Source organism: Artemia franciscana, chromosome 11, assembly GCF_032884065.1.
Source record: "Artemia franciscana chromosome 11, ASM3288406v1, whole genome shotgun sequence".
NCBI classification, from domain to species: Eukaryota; Metazoa; Arthropoda; class Branchiopoda; order Anostraca; family Artemiidae; genus Artemia; species Artemia franciscana.
In genome coordinates this window covers 31,850,060-31,868,620 of record NC_088873.1, presented here as the reverse complement: position 1 = coordinate 31,868,620, position 18,561 = coordinate 31,850,060, and the positions used below count along the sequence as shown (strand labels likewise).

The window sequence follows — 18,561 nt, the reverse complement described above, 5'->3', positions numbered from 1 at the left end:
GTAGACTTATGACAAAATGAAACATTTTTGTTGATTTTCATTGTTTTATTTCAAATCTTAGATTGAAAAAAATGCGAAGTAAAGACAAAAAGCTTCAACGATTTCTCAACTCCTTCACAATAATATCATCTTTTATTGTTGTATTTGAATACGCCAAGTCTTTAAGGGGACTCGATAGCCTTAAAATCATTTTGCGAGCCTTAGCATCGACTGACAGTCTCAAAGACAAAGGACCCACCAGCGAATTAGCCACCATTGAAATCTATGGTTTTACTATGAAACTTGATTGAAAAGATAATGAAATTTTACGTCCCCTGTGTCAGTAGGGTTCTCAATCAAAGCGGTTAGGACTACAGGTCAGATTATATATTAGATATGCCCGATTGCTCAAATCATATTTCCCTTGAGGATTTTTCGTAGCAGATATGCTAAAAGATTTATTAGAACAGTCCTTTCCTAAAGTTTAAAAAGAAAATTCTACTCCGTCTAACCAAAAAAACTAAGTTCTTACTTTCTAATGATGCAAGTTGTATTGAAACAGAATATCTATATCTCTGGCACGAAAAAGGAGAAGTTAAATAGTTTTTCTAAGACATTTGAGAAAATATGTGACAGCTTTTAATTCTCTGTCGTTATTTATGTTTTATCCAGGCTCTATAAATTATGACAAGACAACTGTATTAATTTCAAATTGCTTGGTTACAAAAACTAATAAAGCTTATACTGGACGAGAAATGGTGAGCCTTTAAGGTATCGAATCCCCTTATTTTTTTATTCCTCACCGAATGCCAATCAAAATTATGTCAAATTTATGCTAACATGGAAATGACTCAGGTAAATGCGCCTTGAATGCCCAGCCTTTACTGAAGTAAGAGTAACGGAGTTCAAAGAGAGTTTAAATCTGTAAATACACGGATATATATATATATATATATATATATATATATATATATATATATATATATATATATATATATATATATATATATATATATATATATATATATATATATATATATATATATATATATGTCGTGTCCTTCTCAGATGGCCTAAAAACCAATAACAAATCATAGGGGCTTAAAAATAAATATTCACTGTGTGATGACTTATTAAGAACAATTCTCCTCATTTAACACGACGACAAATGTCAAGGAAGGTGGGATTATCCTAGCCTCTACGTACCAACAATACGCTGGTAACAGTGAGAACCAGTTCGTGAAATAAAAATTTTTGATGGTTATTAATATAACACATTAGGTTCTGCGGAACGCTTAAATGTATTTTGAATACAGGTATTCAAGGTCAGATAACTGTGCATATCCAGGCTTGTGCCGTCTACAATCTAGCGGCCAAAAAGTTTAAAGTCTACTCATCAATTCTAGAGTGTGAACTATTTTGAAAATCAGTGAAACATTAAGAAGCTAGCCAGAGAATCAATAATGAGAGATACTAATTGCAATCCAAGCAAGGGAACCAAAAGGCCTCATACCCTTGTTAATGACAATGGCCGCAAATTTTAGCCCTTTAGTATTGATAACAAGTCCCTTTTCATGGGCTTTTGATTAAGCCAAAAGACCCCTTGTTTGAGACTTATAAGTTTGTGCGTAGGGCATCAAGGTGAAGTCTTGCTTTTTAAAATAAGGTATCTCAGTGGCAAACTAGATCCACTTCCCGTCTTTGGTAATCATTTAGAAGTAAGTTCGAAGAAATTTGCGCCAACATACTAACAAAGTTACGCAAGAAAAGATTATTTCAACACAAGGAAAATCTATCACTGAAGAAGGCTGGGACGAAATCCGCAGGAAAATCGACTCCATTCAAAACAATTCACAGGGTGGGCCATAACATGGAAATTCATTTGAAAATTCATTCCACTGCAACAGCAGCCGAACACTCGACCATCAGAAATGAAAACACACCCCTAGCAATTCTTGAAGATCGGCAGTTTGAGCTACATGACTGCAAATAGTGGGTTTAGATAAGGATAAATAAAAAAGGGCCTCTAGTGTAACTGCAGATGTAAGCAATCAATACAGCAGAGCCGATAGCCATATATTATGCATCTAGTCCATATTTGTTTCGAATGGACAGTAGTTTGAATTTAGATTACCATCCTCATTTGACAAATAGAGACTACGATAAATTGCACGTTAAGCTGAAAATAAATTTGGAGTAATTTTTATATTTTAATCCGGATAATCAGACTGCCGTTTTTATTTATCCTTAAGATATGCAAAAAAAAAAAAAAAAAAAAAAAAAAAAAAAAAAAAAAAAAAAAAAAAAAAAAAAAAAAAAAAATAGTAGCCAAAAGATTTTCAAGCTTTCTTGTTCACAACTTTTTTTGTTTCATATATACAATATAATTGAAAAAAAGACAAAATTCTACTTTTAGACCCGTTTACAGCTAGATTTTTACTAATACTGGAGCTTAACTTCTAATTTCATCTGTTTAGACTTTCCATTTTCTGATTCGCTCAAATTAGCGCTGGCTAAATCTCGACATTAATAGCATCTCTTTTGAGGATAAACCTTTACACGTACAGCATGAGTTCTTTAAAAAAATCATTAATTTATTAGCATTATTTACATCCATCTTATCACTGGTCTTTTATAATAATAGTATACTTGTTCTACGATTTATCTAGCCCAAAGTCTTTGAAATTGCACAAAATAACCAATAAAAACTGTGACAAGACACTTTCTTTTCTCTCGCTACGTTCCAACCACTTGAAAAGAAATTATTCCCGTGATCAACATTTGATTTACAACTGAATTTGATATTCAAGAGTATGGTGACATGGTAACCATATGCAAATGACTATTAGAAAACAAATACTCAGCAAAGTCCTCTAGTTTCTCAAAACAACTGCACTAGGCCTACAAATTTTAGGGTTTCTATTCATAGTTCTAACTTGAATTTTGACCATAGTTGTATGATTGTCATATTTTTTTAATATACTTTCTTTCCCAGAAAATCCATTTAGAGCCGACGTTTTGAACAGTAGACAGTTAGGTTTTACGCAAAATCATTTCTGCTAGTGAAGATATAATTAATAATTTGAATTTGTGGGTAGGTTTATTGTTCAGCCTCTTTTTTTGGTTTCAAAGATTTTCCGACAAATAGATTTTGACCTAAGATCACCTAGGACTAACTCTGCCTCCCATAATACAATTAATCTTTTTTTTTTAATTATTATTTTTTAATAGAAAGCGAAAATTAATCTTAGCACCATCTAATTAATCGTCAAATGAGTTAGTGCCGAATAGAAAGCCTTAGTTCCAAAAACCGTTTAAATAAAGTAACTTTTTGAACCAATACAAACAACATTACTAATAGATTTGAAAGAAACTTCATTACTTACTGACTATCCTACCGTCGCCAATACAACATGTCTTGTTAATACTGTGTATATATGTTATAACTCTACACTGTGTATATAAATTCAATTGTAACTGAATTTGCTACTATAGCTACAATTTTTCAGAATATTCAATAGGATTGCAAGAAAATTGGTCAAGGTTCTAAACTTATACGACAATTTTTCAGTGTTACTTCGAAGATTGTCAATCTATATGCAAAAAAAAAAAACGAAAAAAAAAAAAAAAAAGAATGACAGAAAATGCAGTAAGTAAGAACATTACCAGAACTTAAATATTCTTCTATTTAATACGGTTCTTCATACTTAAAACTAAAGGTAGCCTCTTATTATGGTCTTTTCTGTACCTCAGAAGTTTCCTATTTGCACTTTTACTGCTGTAAACTCTTTGCAGTTTTAAAAAACCTGATGGCGACACATTGACAAACCCCAGCCGTGCCACCCTATTCCAAGGTCCTACATTGCCAACCTCCCGTGAGTCCCCAAAAGTTTTCAGTCCTATTTATTGGCTCATCCCATCCCTATCTCTAAGATCGAGCATTTCCCTTATAATACGGCAGTATATATTGTTGAACTATTATGCTTTAGTGGGTTTTCTTCATATGAAGGAAATAAACAAGCCTCCTAGCCTGCTCTTTTACTATTATGTAGCTAGTGGGTCTGGGCCACTTCGTTCATTGAGTTTCGCTTAGCAAAAAGTTATCAAGCTCTATTCCTGAAATAACAGATGGGGTGCCTACAGTTTCAATACGACATTTCTTGCTTATGATTTATAGTAAGTGATTAAATTCAACAAGACTTTGAAAAAGTAGTTCAAAGGCTATAAGACTTGAGAACAACATCTATAGGATTGCTCCTCACTCCAAATGCGGAAAGCGGTACACACCCGAGAGGAAACACCTTTATTTGATCCATAATTATGGAAAAAAAGTAACCAAACATACAACTATTTTGATAAACTTTGATAACCAAATGCTGATACCCCCTACCCCTACGTCGTTTAGATTCTAACTGAATCAAGATTTAATATAGGAAACGTGCATAACAGATCGGTAAAACAAACCTTTTTTTAAGGCACCAAGTTATTCTCAAATTAGTTTTAATAGAGGGTTTTGTAAACTAATATTCATTTAAATATAAATAAATTCTAGATTCGTGACTAAGACAATCAAAACCTTTCAAAAAAGTTATTTAGCTCAAGGAATAACTTCAATGGAAACCACTGATCAGCGACTCAGTAACTAACTATTTATGATGAATTTTGACACTTACACCCAAACCTTCTAACTGCAACAGGTATTTTTTCATTTTACCAAGTCAGCTCTTCACAAGCTTCGACAGTGTAAATAAAATTTTGCTTGCCAAAAATAAGGGGAAATCCCTAAATCACTAACACTGAAAAGAAATTAGGAAACTAGGTTGTCTCTTGAGGCTCCTGGAACTGATATCGACAGAGAAGGAGAAAAGCTCTAATTTCCATTCTTCAATTTTTATCTGTTCAAGTCACCAATTGGGGCCTAAAAGCTTTGCAGTGCCCCTTCCCTTATTATTACTTATTTTACTCTCCCAGTGAGATGGTAGATGGCAGTAAAATTTCAGGAATAAAACTTCTCCTGAAATCCGAATATACAAAGTATTTGTCTATAATTCCTTCTAAACATTCTCAAAGCTTCGACTGCATTTTTTGTCTTTCCTATGCTTTCTATGCATATAAAATTGTCCTTCTTCAGTAAGCTGCACCCAATTTCCTTCTAAATATTCTCAAAGGTTCTAGTATATTCTTTGTTTTTTCTATGCTTCCTATATCTATGAAATTGTCCTCTTTCAGTAAGCTACACCCAAATGTCTTGCCAAAAGAATAATATAACTTTATCCAAAGTAATGGCTCCCTGGTATCACGTATCTTATTCCAAATTTTGTCTAGCATGTAATTAAAACCCATTGCACCAAGTCTCAGACAAGAGCCGCTTTTTCCCATGATCACTATAAGTATATATCCGTAATCTAAAAATTAAAATGGGGACAAGCGTGATCCGTTTCGCTTTTTACTTCTTAAATTTTTCATTAGACTCCTTATTTCATTTACTTGTTGAATCCCTTCCACGGCCTTTAGGGAGGAGTTAAAAGATTGTCTGATGACCTGTGTAACGTTTCAGCTGGGGAACAACCTCTTTTCATTTCTGACAATAAAAACATTACAAAAGCAAAATTAAGCAAATGATGAAATTCATTCAACGACATGTACTTCTAAAAGATAGGAGAGAAAAGCAACACATATCCTCAGTATAAAAACAGAAAAAAATAACAGTTATAAACACTCAATAGGTTTCTGCAATTTGAAACTATGAAAAAATTTTTAAGCTGGATTTTGACAAGATTAAGCCAAAAAATGTGACACAATACTGTTCTGGACGAATAAATACGGCTAAACATTAAGCTAGAAGATCTTGACTTTAACACTGAAGGGCAGTCAAAGCTGCGTTTTCTTCACACCGGGAAAACAACACAACCAAAACAATGCTTTGTACTAGCACAAAATCCATCTGCTGAGATCATATCTTGAAATCATCTGCCATGATTCTACCACCAGTTGCATTACTAAAGTAGTCGTAAATATCATTTTTATTTTGAGTAGCCTTAAATCATTCCACAAGACAACAGTGACTTTCCCTGGTGATCCCGTGTTGCTTGTCTTAGAAAGGAAAAGTTCACACGAAATCGTATTTCAATTTTTCTGCTCCTTTCGCAAGGTAGACATTCTCCCTCTAAAACCAAACAACCGACTAAGGACGTCATTAGATCCACTTTACGATGGAAGACCACTTTACGCGGAAAAAACCACTCTTGTATCCTGAAGAATCACAAAAAAGATCTTGGGTAACTGATCGCTTGTCAGGAGAACCCCAGAAAATCCCCATGAAATAGTTGCTGCTAAACCTGGGGCAGTGAGGAAGAGAGTTCAAAGTAACCACTAACAGATGCTGCAATAACACTTAGATCCGATGATTCTGTGTCGTTTAAAAGTGACTCTAGGTTATCTATCTCAGTGTTCAAGTCAGGATTGAATCCATTGTCATTTTGTATTACTGATGTAAAGTCATCAACTGAGCAGTCTGAAAATTGAAAATTGATTAAAAATTATACTATGAAAAGCTCACTTGAAAAAACAAGAGCTAAGAGCTCATATGGTATGAGCTCTAGCAAAATTCTAAGAATAAATAGTTTGCTTTAAAAGGAAAATCAGAGGCTTAATGCCGGTCGGGATTTAAAATAAGAACTCTGAGTCACGAGGTCCTTCTAAATATCAAAATTCATTAAGATCCGATCACCCACTCGCAAGTTAATACCTAAATTTTGTACAGACTTTAAAACGACTTTATCAAGTCACTTTGTACAGCTCCCTGACACGCCTACCAATTTTCTCCGTCCTAGCACGTCCAGAAGCACTACACTCGCCAAAGCACTGAACCCCACCATCTAACTCCCCCAAAGAGAGCGGATCTAGTCCGGTTACGTCAGTCTGGTTTCCCCCTCCAGCTCCCCCAATGTCAAAGATCTGTTCGGTATTTGAAAGAAGAGCTCTGAGACATGAGTTCCTTCTAAATATCAAATTTCATTAAGATCCGGTAACCCGTTATTAAGTTAAAAATACCTCAATTTTTCTAACTTTTCCAAATTAACAACCCCCAGCTTCCCCAAAGAGAACGGATCCGTACCAATTATGTCAATATCGTATCTATAACTTGTGCTTATTCTTCCCATCAAGTTTCATCCCGATATCTCCACTCTAAGCGTTTTCCAAGATTTCCGGTTTTCAAGATTTGTTTCCCCGTCCAACCCTCTATGTCCCCGGATCCGATTCCAATCAAAAATGGAGCATCTAAGACATAAGATTCTTCTATATATCGAGTTTCATTGAGATACGATCACCCATTCGTAAGATACCTCGATTTCACGCTTTCCAAGAATTCCGGCTTCCCCCTCCAACTCCCTTCAATGTCACCGGATCTGGTCGGGATTTAAAATGAGAGTTTTAAAGCACAAGATCCTTCTAGATATCAAATTTCATTAAGATCTGATCACCCGTTCGTAAGTTACAAATACCTCATTTTTTTTAACAATTTTTCTGAATTACTCCCCCCCCCCCAGCTCCACCAAAGAGAGCATATCCGGTCCGGTTATGTCAGTCACCTATCTTGGACTTGTGCTTATTCTTTCCACCAAGTTTCATCTTGATCTCTCTGCTTTAAGCGTTTTCCAAGATTTTCGTCCCCCCCCCCCTAACGACACTGGAGCTGGTCGGGATAAGAAAAAAGAGATCTAAGTTTCGAGGTCCTTCTAATTATGAAATTTCATTAAGATACGATCACTCTTTCGCAAGTTAAAAATACCTTTTTTCTAATTTTTCAGGATTAACCCCCCCCCCACTCCCCCAAAGAGAGCGGATCCGTCCCGGTTATGTCAATCACGTATCTAGGACTTGTGCTTATTTTTCCCACCAAGCTTCATTCCGAACCCTCCACTCTAAGCGTTTTCCAAGATTTTGGTTCCCCCATCAATTCCCCCCAATGTCACCAGATCCAAGCAGAATTTAAAATAAGAGCTCTGAGACACGATATCCTTCCAAACTTCAAATTTCAATAAGATCCGATTACTCTTCGGATGTTAAAAATACCTCATTTTTCTAATTTGTTCAGAATTAACCCCACCCCCAACTCCCCCAAACAGAGCGGATCCGTTCCGGTTATGTCAATCACGTATCTAGGACCTGTGCTTATTTTTCCCACCAAGTTTCATCCCGATCCCTCCACTCTAAGCGTTTTTCAATATTTTAGGCCCCCCCTCAATTCTCCCCAATGGCACCGGATCCAGTCGGGATTTAAAATAAGAACTCCGATATCCATCCAAACTTCAAATTTCATTAAGATTCGATCACTCCTTCGTAAGTTAAAAATACCTCATTTTTTCTAATTTTTCAGAATTAACCCCCCCCCCCCCCAACTCAACCAAACAGAGCAGATCCGTTCCGGTTATGTCAATCACGTATCTAGGACTTGTGCTTATTTTTCCCACCAAGTTTCATCCCGATCCCTCCACTCTCAGCGTTTTCCAAGATTTTAGGTCCCCCCCTCCAACTCCCCCCAATGTCACCAGATCTGGTCGGGATTTAAAATAAGAGCTCTGAGACACCATATCCTTCCAAATATCAAATTTCATTAAGATCCCATCACCCGTTCGTAAGTTAAAAATACTTCATTTTTTCTATTTTTTCCGAACCGGCCCCCTACTCCCCCCCAGATGGTCAAATCGGGATAACGACTATTTCTAATTTAATGTGGTCCGGTCCCTGATATAAATGCCAAGTTTCATCATTCTAGCTCGCCTGGAAGTGCCTGAAGTAGCAAAACCGGGACAGACAGACCGACAGAATTTGCAATCACTATATGTCACTTGGTTAATACCAAGCGCCATAAAAAGTGGTCAACGCCTCTCTCCGGTAAAAAAAAAAAAAAAAAAAAAAAAAAAAATCGTGCCTCGATACAGATCTAAATCTTAAAGAGAAGACAAAAATTTGCTTGTTTTAAATTCGGTCTTTTGACAAGAAAGCCCGGATATCGTCCAGTTTAACCTTTAACATGAGTGAAGTAACCTTGATTTTAAGCCTCCCCCCTATCAATTTTTCTGGTTTTAGGTCCCTCTCCCATCGACGAGGGAGCCTAATAGAAAAAAGAACCATCAGATTCAGCGTATCAGAAAACAATACTGTAGAGTTTTCAGACTCCCATCTTTAAAAATGTGAATGTTCAATTTTTTGCCGGAAAAAAAAAAATCACGGATGAGTAATTATTTGGTGTATTTTTCTTCTTTGCTCTATTTTTTATTTCTTTTTTTTGCGATCATCCAGGGGTGATCATATCAAACCGATAGTCCTAGAAGATTGGGAGAAGTTGCTGAAGTTTCAGCCACTTAGTCTTCTTAACATTAATTTTTATTACTTCTTGCACACTGAACCCTCAAAACCTCTAAAAATTGTGGGACGCTGAAATCATCATCATAATCAATCGATTTCTCATCGATTCCCTCTCATCGATTTCTCAGTATGTCCATGCATAGAACTGTTTGCATTGGTAAAAAGAAGGCTGATTTACTTAAAGAGGAAGAACACACAGTTGTACAGAAAAAAAAGTTTGAATACACATTTAAACAAGCTTAATTTTAATCAGCATTAGATGAAAACATTAAAGATTCTGCGACTTCCTAAGATTTTCAGCTTCATTTCTGTGTTCAAATGGAACCAAAAATGAGTCTAGCTATCAAACAATTATTCCAAAATTCACAAATATTACATCAGAATATAATTCCCATTTCTAAAAGCAATGCAAAATCAAGAGGAATTTTCTCCAGGGAAACGTTCAGGTGCTCTTGTCATCCTTTATCATGTAATGGTAGTTTTAAATTTACGTGGAGGAGCCCCAGAAGATGCCATAGATTCGATAGTCAAAATTAAGATCGTGCGATTTTATGCTTACAGCAATTCATTCCGATAGTAAAAATAAAACCTTTTAGAGCTGGAGGTGCAGCAAAACAGGAATTTTGGACTAACGGTAGGTATAAGTCAGTCTATAAGTCACTAGACCCTTAAGGGCCAAACCGGCGGTGCTCATCTCCGTTTCGTGGTAATTCAGCCAGAAAGTGCAATGGGAAGATGGGGGCAAGCCATCCTGTGCTTTCGCACATCCTTCCTGCTTACCTTCTCCAAATTTCTCCAGGTACCCATTTAGAGCGGGGACAACTCTGGCTGAGCGTACTGAGTCACACCACTGACCCCCGTCCCAAACCCAATAACTGACAACGCCAGGGATTGAACCCGAGCCCCTTGAACAAATGATTCCCAACCCAGCACACATCCACTTAGGAAGGACAGCTAAGTGGATGGTAAGCATACATACACTCTTAAGATACAAAGGAAAACAAGAGCTAAGAGCTCATATGGCACTTGTGACGAGGCGAGAAGAGCTAAGAGCCAAGAGATCATATGGTATGAGCTCTAACAAAATTCTATGAATCAATAGATTGATTTAAAATGGAAAATAAGAGGCTTAATGCCGGTCAGGATTTAAAATAATAGCTCTGAGTCACGATGTCCTTCTAATATATCAAAATTCATTAAGATCCGATCACCCACTCGTAAGTTATAAATACCTATATTTTTCTAATTTTTCCTCTCCCTTTAGCCCCCCAGATGGTCGAATCTGGGAAAACGACTTTATCAATTCAAATAGTGCAGCTCCCTGACACGCCTACCAATTTTCATCGTCCTAGCACGTCCAGAAGCACCAAACTCGCCAAATCACTGAACCCCTCCCCCCAACTCCCCCAAAGAGAGCGAATCCAGTACGATTCTGTCAATCACGTATCAAGGACATTTGTTTATTCTATCCACCAAGCTTCATCCCAATTCCTCCACTCCAAGTGTTTTTCCAAGATTTCCCCCTCCAACTCCCCCCAATGTCAAAAGATCTGGTCGGGATTTGAAAATAGAGCTCTGAGACATGAATTCCTTCTAAAAATCAAATTTCATTAAGATCCGATCATCTATTCATAAGATAAAAATACCCCAATTTTCACGTTTTCCAAAAATTCCGGTTTCCCCCCTCCAACTCCCCCCAATGTCACAAGATCTGGTCGGAATTTAAAATAAGAACTTTAAAGCACAAGATCCTTCTAAATATCAAATTTCATTAAGATCTGGTCACCCTTTCGTAAGTTACAAATACCTCAATTTTCAAAATTACCCCCCCCCCCCAATTCCACCAAAGAGAGCATATCCAGTCTGGTTATGTTAGTCATGTATCTTAGACAGGTTTCTATTCTTCCCATCCAGTTTCATCCTGATCTCACCGCTTTGAGTATTTTCTAAGATTTCTGGTCCACCTCCAACTGCCCCCCCCCCAATTACGCTTGATCCGGTTAAGATTTAAAATAAGAGATCTGAGTTACGAGGTCCTTCTAAATATGAAGTTTCATGAAGATCCGATCACTCCTTCGTAAGTTAAAAATACGTCATTTTTTCTTATTTTTCAGAATAAACCCCCCCCCCCCAATAGAGCGGATCCGTTCCAATTATGTAAAACACGTATGTAAGACTTCTGATTATATTCCCCACCAAGTTTCATCCCGATCCCTCCAATCTAAGCGTTTTCCATGATTTTATGTTCCCCCACCCCAAACTTCCCCCAATGTCACCAGATCCGGTCAGGATTTAAAATAATTGCTTTGAGACACGATATCCTTCTAAATATCAAATTTCATTGAGATCCGATCACCAGTTCGTAAGTTAAAAATACCTCATTTTTTCTAATTTTTCAGAATTAACCCCTCCCCCAACTACCCCAAAGAGAGCGGATCCGTTCCGTTTATGTCAATCATGTATCCAGGAATTGTGCTTATTTTTCCCACCAAGTTTCATCCCGATCCCTCCACTCTAAGTGTTTTCCAAGTTTTAGATTTCCCCCTCCCAACTCCCCCCCCCCCATTTTCCCCAGATCTGGTCAAGCTTTAAAATAAGAGCTCTAAGACACGATATCCTTCTAAACATCAAATTTCATTGAGATCCGATCACCCGTTCGTAAGTTAAAAATACCTCATTTTTCCTAATTTTTCAGAATTACCCCCCCCCCCCAACTACCCCAAAGAGAGCGGATCCGTTCCGATTATGTCAATCATGTATCTGGGACTTGTGCTTATTTTTCTCATCAAGTTTCATCCCGATCCCTCCACTCTAAGTGTTTTCCAAGATTTTAGGTTTCCCACTCCAACTCCCCCCAATGTCATCAGATCCGGTCGGGATTTAAAATAAAAGCTCTGAGACACAATATCATTCCAAACATCAAATTTCATTAAGATCCCATGACCCGCTCATAAGTTAAAAATACTTCATTTTTTCTATTTTTTACGAATTAACCGGGCCCCCACTCCCCCCCCCCCCAGATGGTCAAATTGGGAAAAAGACTATTTCTAATTTAAGCTGGTCATGTCCCTGATACGCCTGCCAAATTTCATCATCCTAGCTTACCTGGAAGTGCCTAATGTAGCAAAACCGGGACTGACAGACCGACAGAATTGGCGATTGCTGTATGTCACTTGGTTAATACCAAGTGCCATAAAAAGAGAAGAAAGTATTTAATATGAGCAGCATGGTCTCTACTGTGATTCCGCATATCCTCCTTAGTAAATAACGCTGTTCTTAGGTTTTATGCGAGCAATAAGGACGAGGTAGGTCAGAGTTAATCACCAAAAGGAGGCGATTATCAAAAAGTGCAACTGGGACCCTATTTTTCCCGAGAAGTCCACCTTACCCCCTGATCTCCCACCCATGGAATATATTAAGTCAATCCAAAAAGCAAAGAATATCAAAATTGATGACATGAAACTCTGGCGCTTCAACATGTGTTTAGTAGGAATTAAAAATTAAAAATCCTAATGAATGAGGAGATGCCCAGCAGAAAAACACACAAGTAGAAAACAAGAATTGTTTCGTTAAACTAATGAAGCCAGTTCCTATTAAACTAATGAATCATAATTAATCTTTGGCTTTCATTTATTTCCTTTTTTAATTAGACTTTCTGCTTTGTTCCAACCCCAAAAATTTATTACTTCTTCGAAGAACTGATATTTGCCAGTGTAGTCAATAGCGAGTCAGAGGCCATCAAAACTCAAACACTGAACAAGCTTGGCCCTTGGTTACAATTCACTGACCAACACCTATAAAAGCTATAAGTGATTCGAAATAGCCAAAATACAGATTCTACTGTCCACTTTTACTACTAATGAAAGCAAATGAGAAAGATAAGGAAAAAAAACAACTTTACAACACAGAATCGAAAAACTTTCTAGTTAAAGCAGAAAAAAACAACATACATTTTTTTATGGTTTAAAATTTCAAAGCTCATTGGGACAAATATAATAAAGGAGAGAGGACTTAGTTTACTTGCACAATTTATTGAAAGGAAAACCAGACACTTCCAAATTTTCACTTCATTATTGAACCCACAGTACCTTTAATCAACACCTTTGGCAGCCTTTTGGTCATAACCTACTGCATTTTCTCACAACTAATCATTTCCCTTTATATTTTTTTTTTACGTTTTTCCTTTGTATCGTTTTGTCATCAAAATAGCATCCCGAGCATTTGAAATCACGAGTTTTACTGAAATCTGGAAGTTAAAATCCGAATGCCTTGCAAGACATGGAGGCGGACACAAACACCAACCAAAGATCAGATAAAGCACATAATAAAAATACATAGAGAAAAGGAAAAGAGATATACCACAACAGAAGAAATAAAGAGTAAAAATTACAGCCTAACCTTGAACATTAATGTCAGGAATGCTGGACGGTGTCTGTGGGGTTTGAGGTGCTGTATTCATTGCAAATCTATTCACTTGCTGGTCAATACACTGTCCGAATGAAGAAAAACCCAGATTAGCATCAAGGCCTATATCAAGACCCAAACCCAGGCTATTTCCTGTCTGCCCATGAACCTAAATAAAGGAGGAAAAGACTTTCATAAACGTTACAACTTTTGTTACATTAACAGCAAAAACAAAGTGAAAGAACAACTCAATATAGTAAAAAATGTCACCTATCCCCCCCTCCCCGTTCCATGAAAAGTCAGATTAAATGTGTAGCCTAAGTATACATTTAGTCTCCTCCTTGTTCTCCTAAAAATCTTTTGTACAAGAATTAGAAAGTAGTGGCCTAAAAGATCAATTTGCAGACTGAGCCTAAAGCGCTTTTTAGCTTGCATATAATACAATCCTTTCAATTCAACTGGAATATGTAAATTAGAGCTTAACTTGAATTTCTTTTTTTAGTATTAACCTGTCGTAAGGACCGAAGAACCAGTCGACCTTATTCCTTGATAGAATGCAACGTAAGTTTGTTTGTATGACAAATGCAGTAAATATATACGTGCATTGTCTATTTTTATCGCTGAATAACTACTTTTGCAACCCCCATTATACTTGGAATCTATTTCACTGTTTTTACTGAGATGATTATACAGAAACCAATTCAACTAAGTTCATAAAACCCAACAATAGAAGAAATTCAAAAAGAAGACTAATCGCTGGTTTCAATTTTAATGCGACAGTCATCTAGTGGCAATACCATCCATAATTTTGGCGTCTGCTGACGTGCCTGAGCATAAATAATACTCTTCGGACCATCACTAGAATCAGTCCTATTTACATTTAAAAAAATTTATTTAAGGTCCAATGGGAAAGAAGTTTATGTGTCACTTTGTTTCCAATCTCTTGTTTTATTGCAGCTATTCTATTCAGGACTGCTACTGAGAATTTAACAAATCTCAGTATTTACTTTCGGAAAGTCCCAACATGAGAAAACAAAAACCCAGGCTATTATGTTTCGATATTTCAAACAAAACTTGGTGGAAAGTAAGAACTTGTGTCCTACGAAAGACAAAATCGAAAACATGATAAAAAGCTAAAAAAATAAAAAGAAAGAAAACCAGAGCAAAAACACCCAAAAACAGGAAATAACTTACATATAAATTTGTAAGCCCTAAAAACCCCTGAAGTAAGCAAAAGCCAACGCGAACTTTTTAGGTCGAAAGCTAGCATGAAATGAAAGCTAGCCATACAGTTAAAATACGACCGTTTGAACTTATCCCATCCTAAATATTTGCTATACAATTGAAGTTATATGGACGGTAAAGTGTCTAACATAATTTCCCTCCTTACCCGATTTCGTCACTTGCTCATAGAAATTTGATTAAGCTAATCTATTTGAAAAACAACCGGACTGAAATAGAAGTCTAAATCCTTATACAAGAGATGTCCGATTCCTGTATACAACAGTAAAAAACCTATCTACCCCTTACATACAGTTTAATATAACGTAGTTTGATGTATATGAATAACATGTGTTAAATTTCAAATTTGAGAACTTAGAATTCTTAGATTTAATATCGTTTATCGTAAAGCTTAACTAATTATAATATAAATAAACCAATATAAATACATACACATTTTTTATTTCACTAGAACAAGTCTAAGTTCAATTTAAAACAAGACAGTAAAAATAGGAAAACAAAGAACCGCTTAGAATGGACATTGGCGATTTTAGAGAGTCAAAATCTAGTAAAGCTTATAGAGCCAATATCAAATAAAAGTAAAAAAAAAAGTAGTAAGTAAGACGGCACTAGACCCTTAAGGTCCAAACCGGTGGTGCTGATCTCCATTTCATGGCCCTTCAGCCAGGAAGTCCAATGGGGGTTGGGGGCCAACCATCCTGTGGTTTCACCCACCCTTCCTGCTTATCCTCCACAGATTTCTCCAGGTACCCATATAGAGCTGGGTCGACTCTGGCTGAGCTTACCGAGTCACGCCACTGACCCCCGTCCCAAACTAAATAACTGGTCACAACTGGGATTGAACCCGTGCCTTTTGGACACAGAATTCCCACGCCAGCGCGCCAACCACACAGCTAGTCATATCAAATGACTAGCTCTATCATTTTCCAGTATACCGAGGCTTGCAAAAAATGGCTGAGTCTCTTAATCGTTAGAAACAATTAATCAATGTCACATTCCGAAATAAGAACAATAATAGTTTCAAATTCTGAGACAACAAAGCTTCTACGAAACCAGACAGACTAAGCGGATCTGGAAATAGAAATGAACGGGCAGCTACTTTACTGGTATTTCGGTCAAATTTCTTGCAAAAATCCGTTTCACAACTATAAATTGAAAAAAACTAATTGTAAATAATTTTTTCATGAACTTAATCATAATTTTGCTGTTTAATTCACAGGGCGCTTTAAAAAAAAAGAATTGTTGAAGAAACCATGTTTTGGCAACATACATAGCGCGAGAAATCTAATTTGGATTGCACATAATAAAAAAAGAAAAAAAGAAAAAAAAGGAAAGAGAACAACAGTGAATTTCTAGAACAACTTCTCAGTAATTTCGGTTAGTGTTTCTGCTACAAGTTAAATATCAGATCCACTCCGTAAGATACAAATTCTTGAGATAAAATGGCATACTAAAGTTGACACAGTGTATGCCCGTGCGCAGGTGGCGTCTGCAACTGCTATTTATTTGGTAGGGGAAGGGGAGATCATATATTTTTACCAAATTCACACCTAATTTTAGTAAAATTTTCGCTTTTGGAGAAAAATATTTCGATTTTAAAAACTGAGATGGAGGACACCCCCATTCATTCATTCTGTTTGGAGGCCTTGACCGCGAGCAATACAATGGTGAAATCAGCTCTCTTATGTAGAGTCATTTGATTTTAATCCAGTCTAAGCCAAGAACAAATAGGAATTCTATAAGCCCATTAGAAAGTGGATTACTCTCTTTTATACTCGTGATTAAGAATCTTTATTTATTTTGTAACTTCTATTTATTTTCCAAATTCAGTTTTTTCATAAAGCCTGTCTTTTTCGTACACTACTTTGAGAATATCCCCTTTGTTCTTATTCTCTAATTCCTTTGCGGTTACCATTTCCTTTACTCCAAATTAATCTATCTTTGTTAACAGCAATTTCTTCATTTTAGTCAATAATGCTGGAACAAACAAAACCCCATAGAAATGGAAGAGATTCCTCACCCTTAAAGGAAAAAAGGGTTACAGAACTGATTTTTTGCTTAGTTTGCGGACATTATTAAATACGAGATGTCTTTGACCCTATTCTCATGGCCTATGAAACGGACATCAAAGAAATACAGAAGTTCTATATAATAGTATGTTACGCTAAAAGACTAATCAAAAGTTTCCCCTTTCTATAGTTCTAGATTTTAGCACAAGAATGCAAAAAAAAAGTTTAGCAAACAAAGGAAAAAAGGAGCCAATGTCCTACCTGAAGGGAGTTAAAGCACATGCCAACATTGCTGCTGCTTTGAAGCTCATTCTAGGGAAATAGCAAAGCCATTTCAAAATAGTATATAAAAAAAAGAGAAATAAATTAAATAAAAGAAGCTATATACAAGGATAGGGCTTATAAGTACCCATAAAACTCTTGAAAACTTTCCATTCAAACAAAGTTTTGTCAGTTTCTATGTTTAAAAAAATTCAAGCCTGAGTTTTCATACAAATGATTTAGTTTCAACCCAGTCTAACGATGAGAAATAAGAAACACACACACACACACACACACACACACACACACACACACACACACACACACACACACACACACACACACACACACATATATATATATATATATATATATATATATATATATATATATATATATATATATATATATATATATATATGTATATGGACTATAAGAAGTGTTTGAGATTTTACGAACTGACCATTCTGTTTAGGTCAAGAGGGTATCAATTTCACGCAATGGTACCAAACTAAGCTGCCCCCACCCCACCCAAACAAAAGAAAATCCCATAGCATCAATTTAAACGTTAACTCCCGTAACAGCTGAACCGAATGAACTACCACGAGTCTTTTTGGGGCATGAATTGTCTTTTTGATATCACTAAAGATCAGTTAAAGTCACCATACTGGAAACAATCCAGTGAGTTTTCATTTATCTAATTTACGAGCAGTTGGGATAATTGTCAAATCCAGATTATGAAAAAAACATAAAACTACCGATAAACAAATGAGATTATTTTTAGGGCATCTGTCAGTTTAAGAAAAATATATTATGGTTAATCTCAAATATATAAAATGATCATATTTGATAAACTGAAAGACAAATCACGCTGTCATTATCTCTATTGTTTTTTGTTGATTTTTAATTCAATCATTTGTCAAATAATTATGTATTTCTGCGCGAACAGCGTAAACGCTTGAACGTTGAGATCATTAGGCTGGCCACTAGTCTGTTAACAGTAACCTGGGTACTACTTTTGAGAATACAGAAATAAACAAAATAACAAACAGTCGGTTTCGCTAAAAAACAGAAAAAAGCTGATAATATGGTGACCAGATTAGTCAAGGACGACGAGAACACAAATATTTCAGAGTTAGTAAAATTACACACGAAAACAGATTCTTTTTGGTTATAATAAATATAAAATTAGAGCATATCTTTGGCTTGGAAATGTATTTTTTGTACAAATTCATAGGGAATCATTTGAGATGATACGGATTTTTCAAAAGTGAACACATTTACAAGAATAAAT

General features: G+C 36.1%; 1 protein-coding gene across 5 annotated transcripts in view; it reads right to left on the bottom strand.

Moving 5' to 3' along the window:
* Positions 1-5,606: 5,606 nt before the first annotated feature.
* The window catches only part of LOC136033095 (CREB-regulated transcription coactivator 1-like), a 99,452-nt gene continuing 86,497 nt past the window's right edge, over positions 5,607-18,561 (bottom strand). For 2 of the 5 annotated variants that reach the window (XM_065713702.1, XM_065713704.1), the window contains 3 exons: positions 17,268-17,318; positions 13,750-13,924; positions 5,607-6,493 (listed from right to left, as the gene is read on the bottom strand). In XM_065713702.1, coding sequence (XP_065569774.1) covers positions 6,312-6,493; positions 13,750-13,924; positions 17,268-17,318 — 408 coding nt within the window. In that variant the 3' untranslated portion in view covers positions 5,607-6,311. The remainder of the gene's footprint in view (positions 6,494-13,749; positions 13,925-17,267; positions 17,319-18,561) is intronic. The other 3 variants (XM_065713706.1, XM_065713703.1, XM_065713705.1) reach the window with 2 other exon arrangements.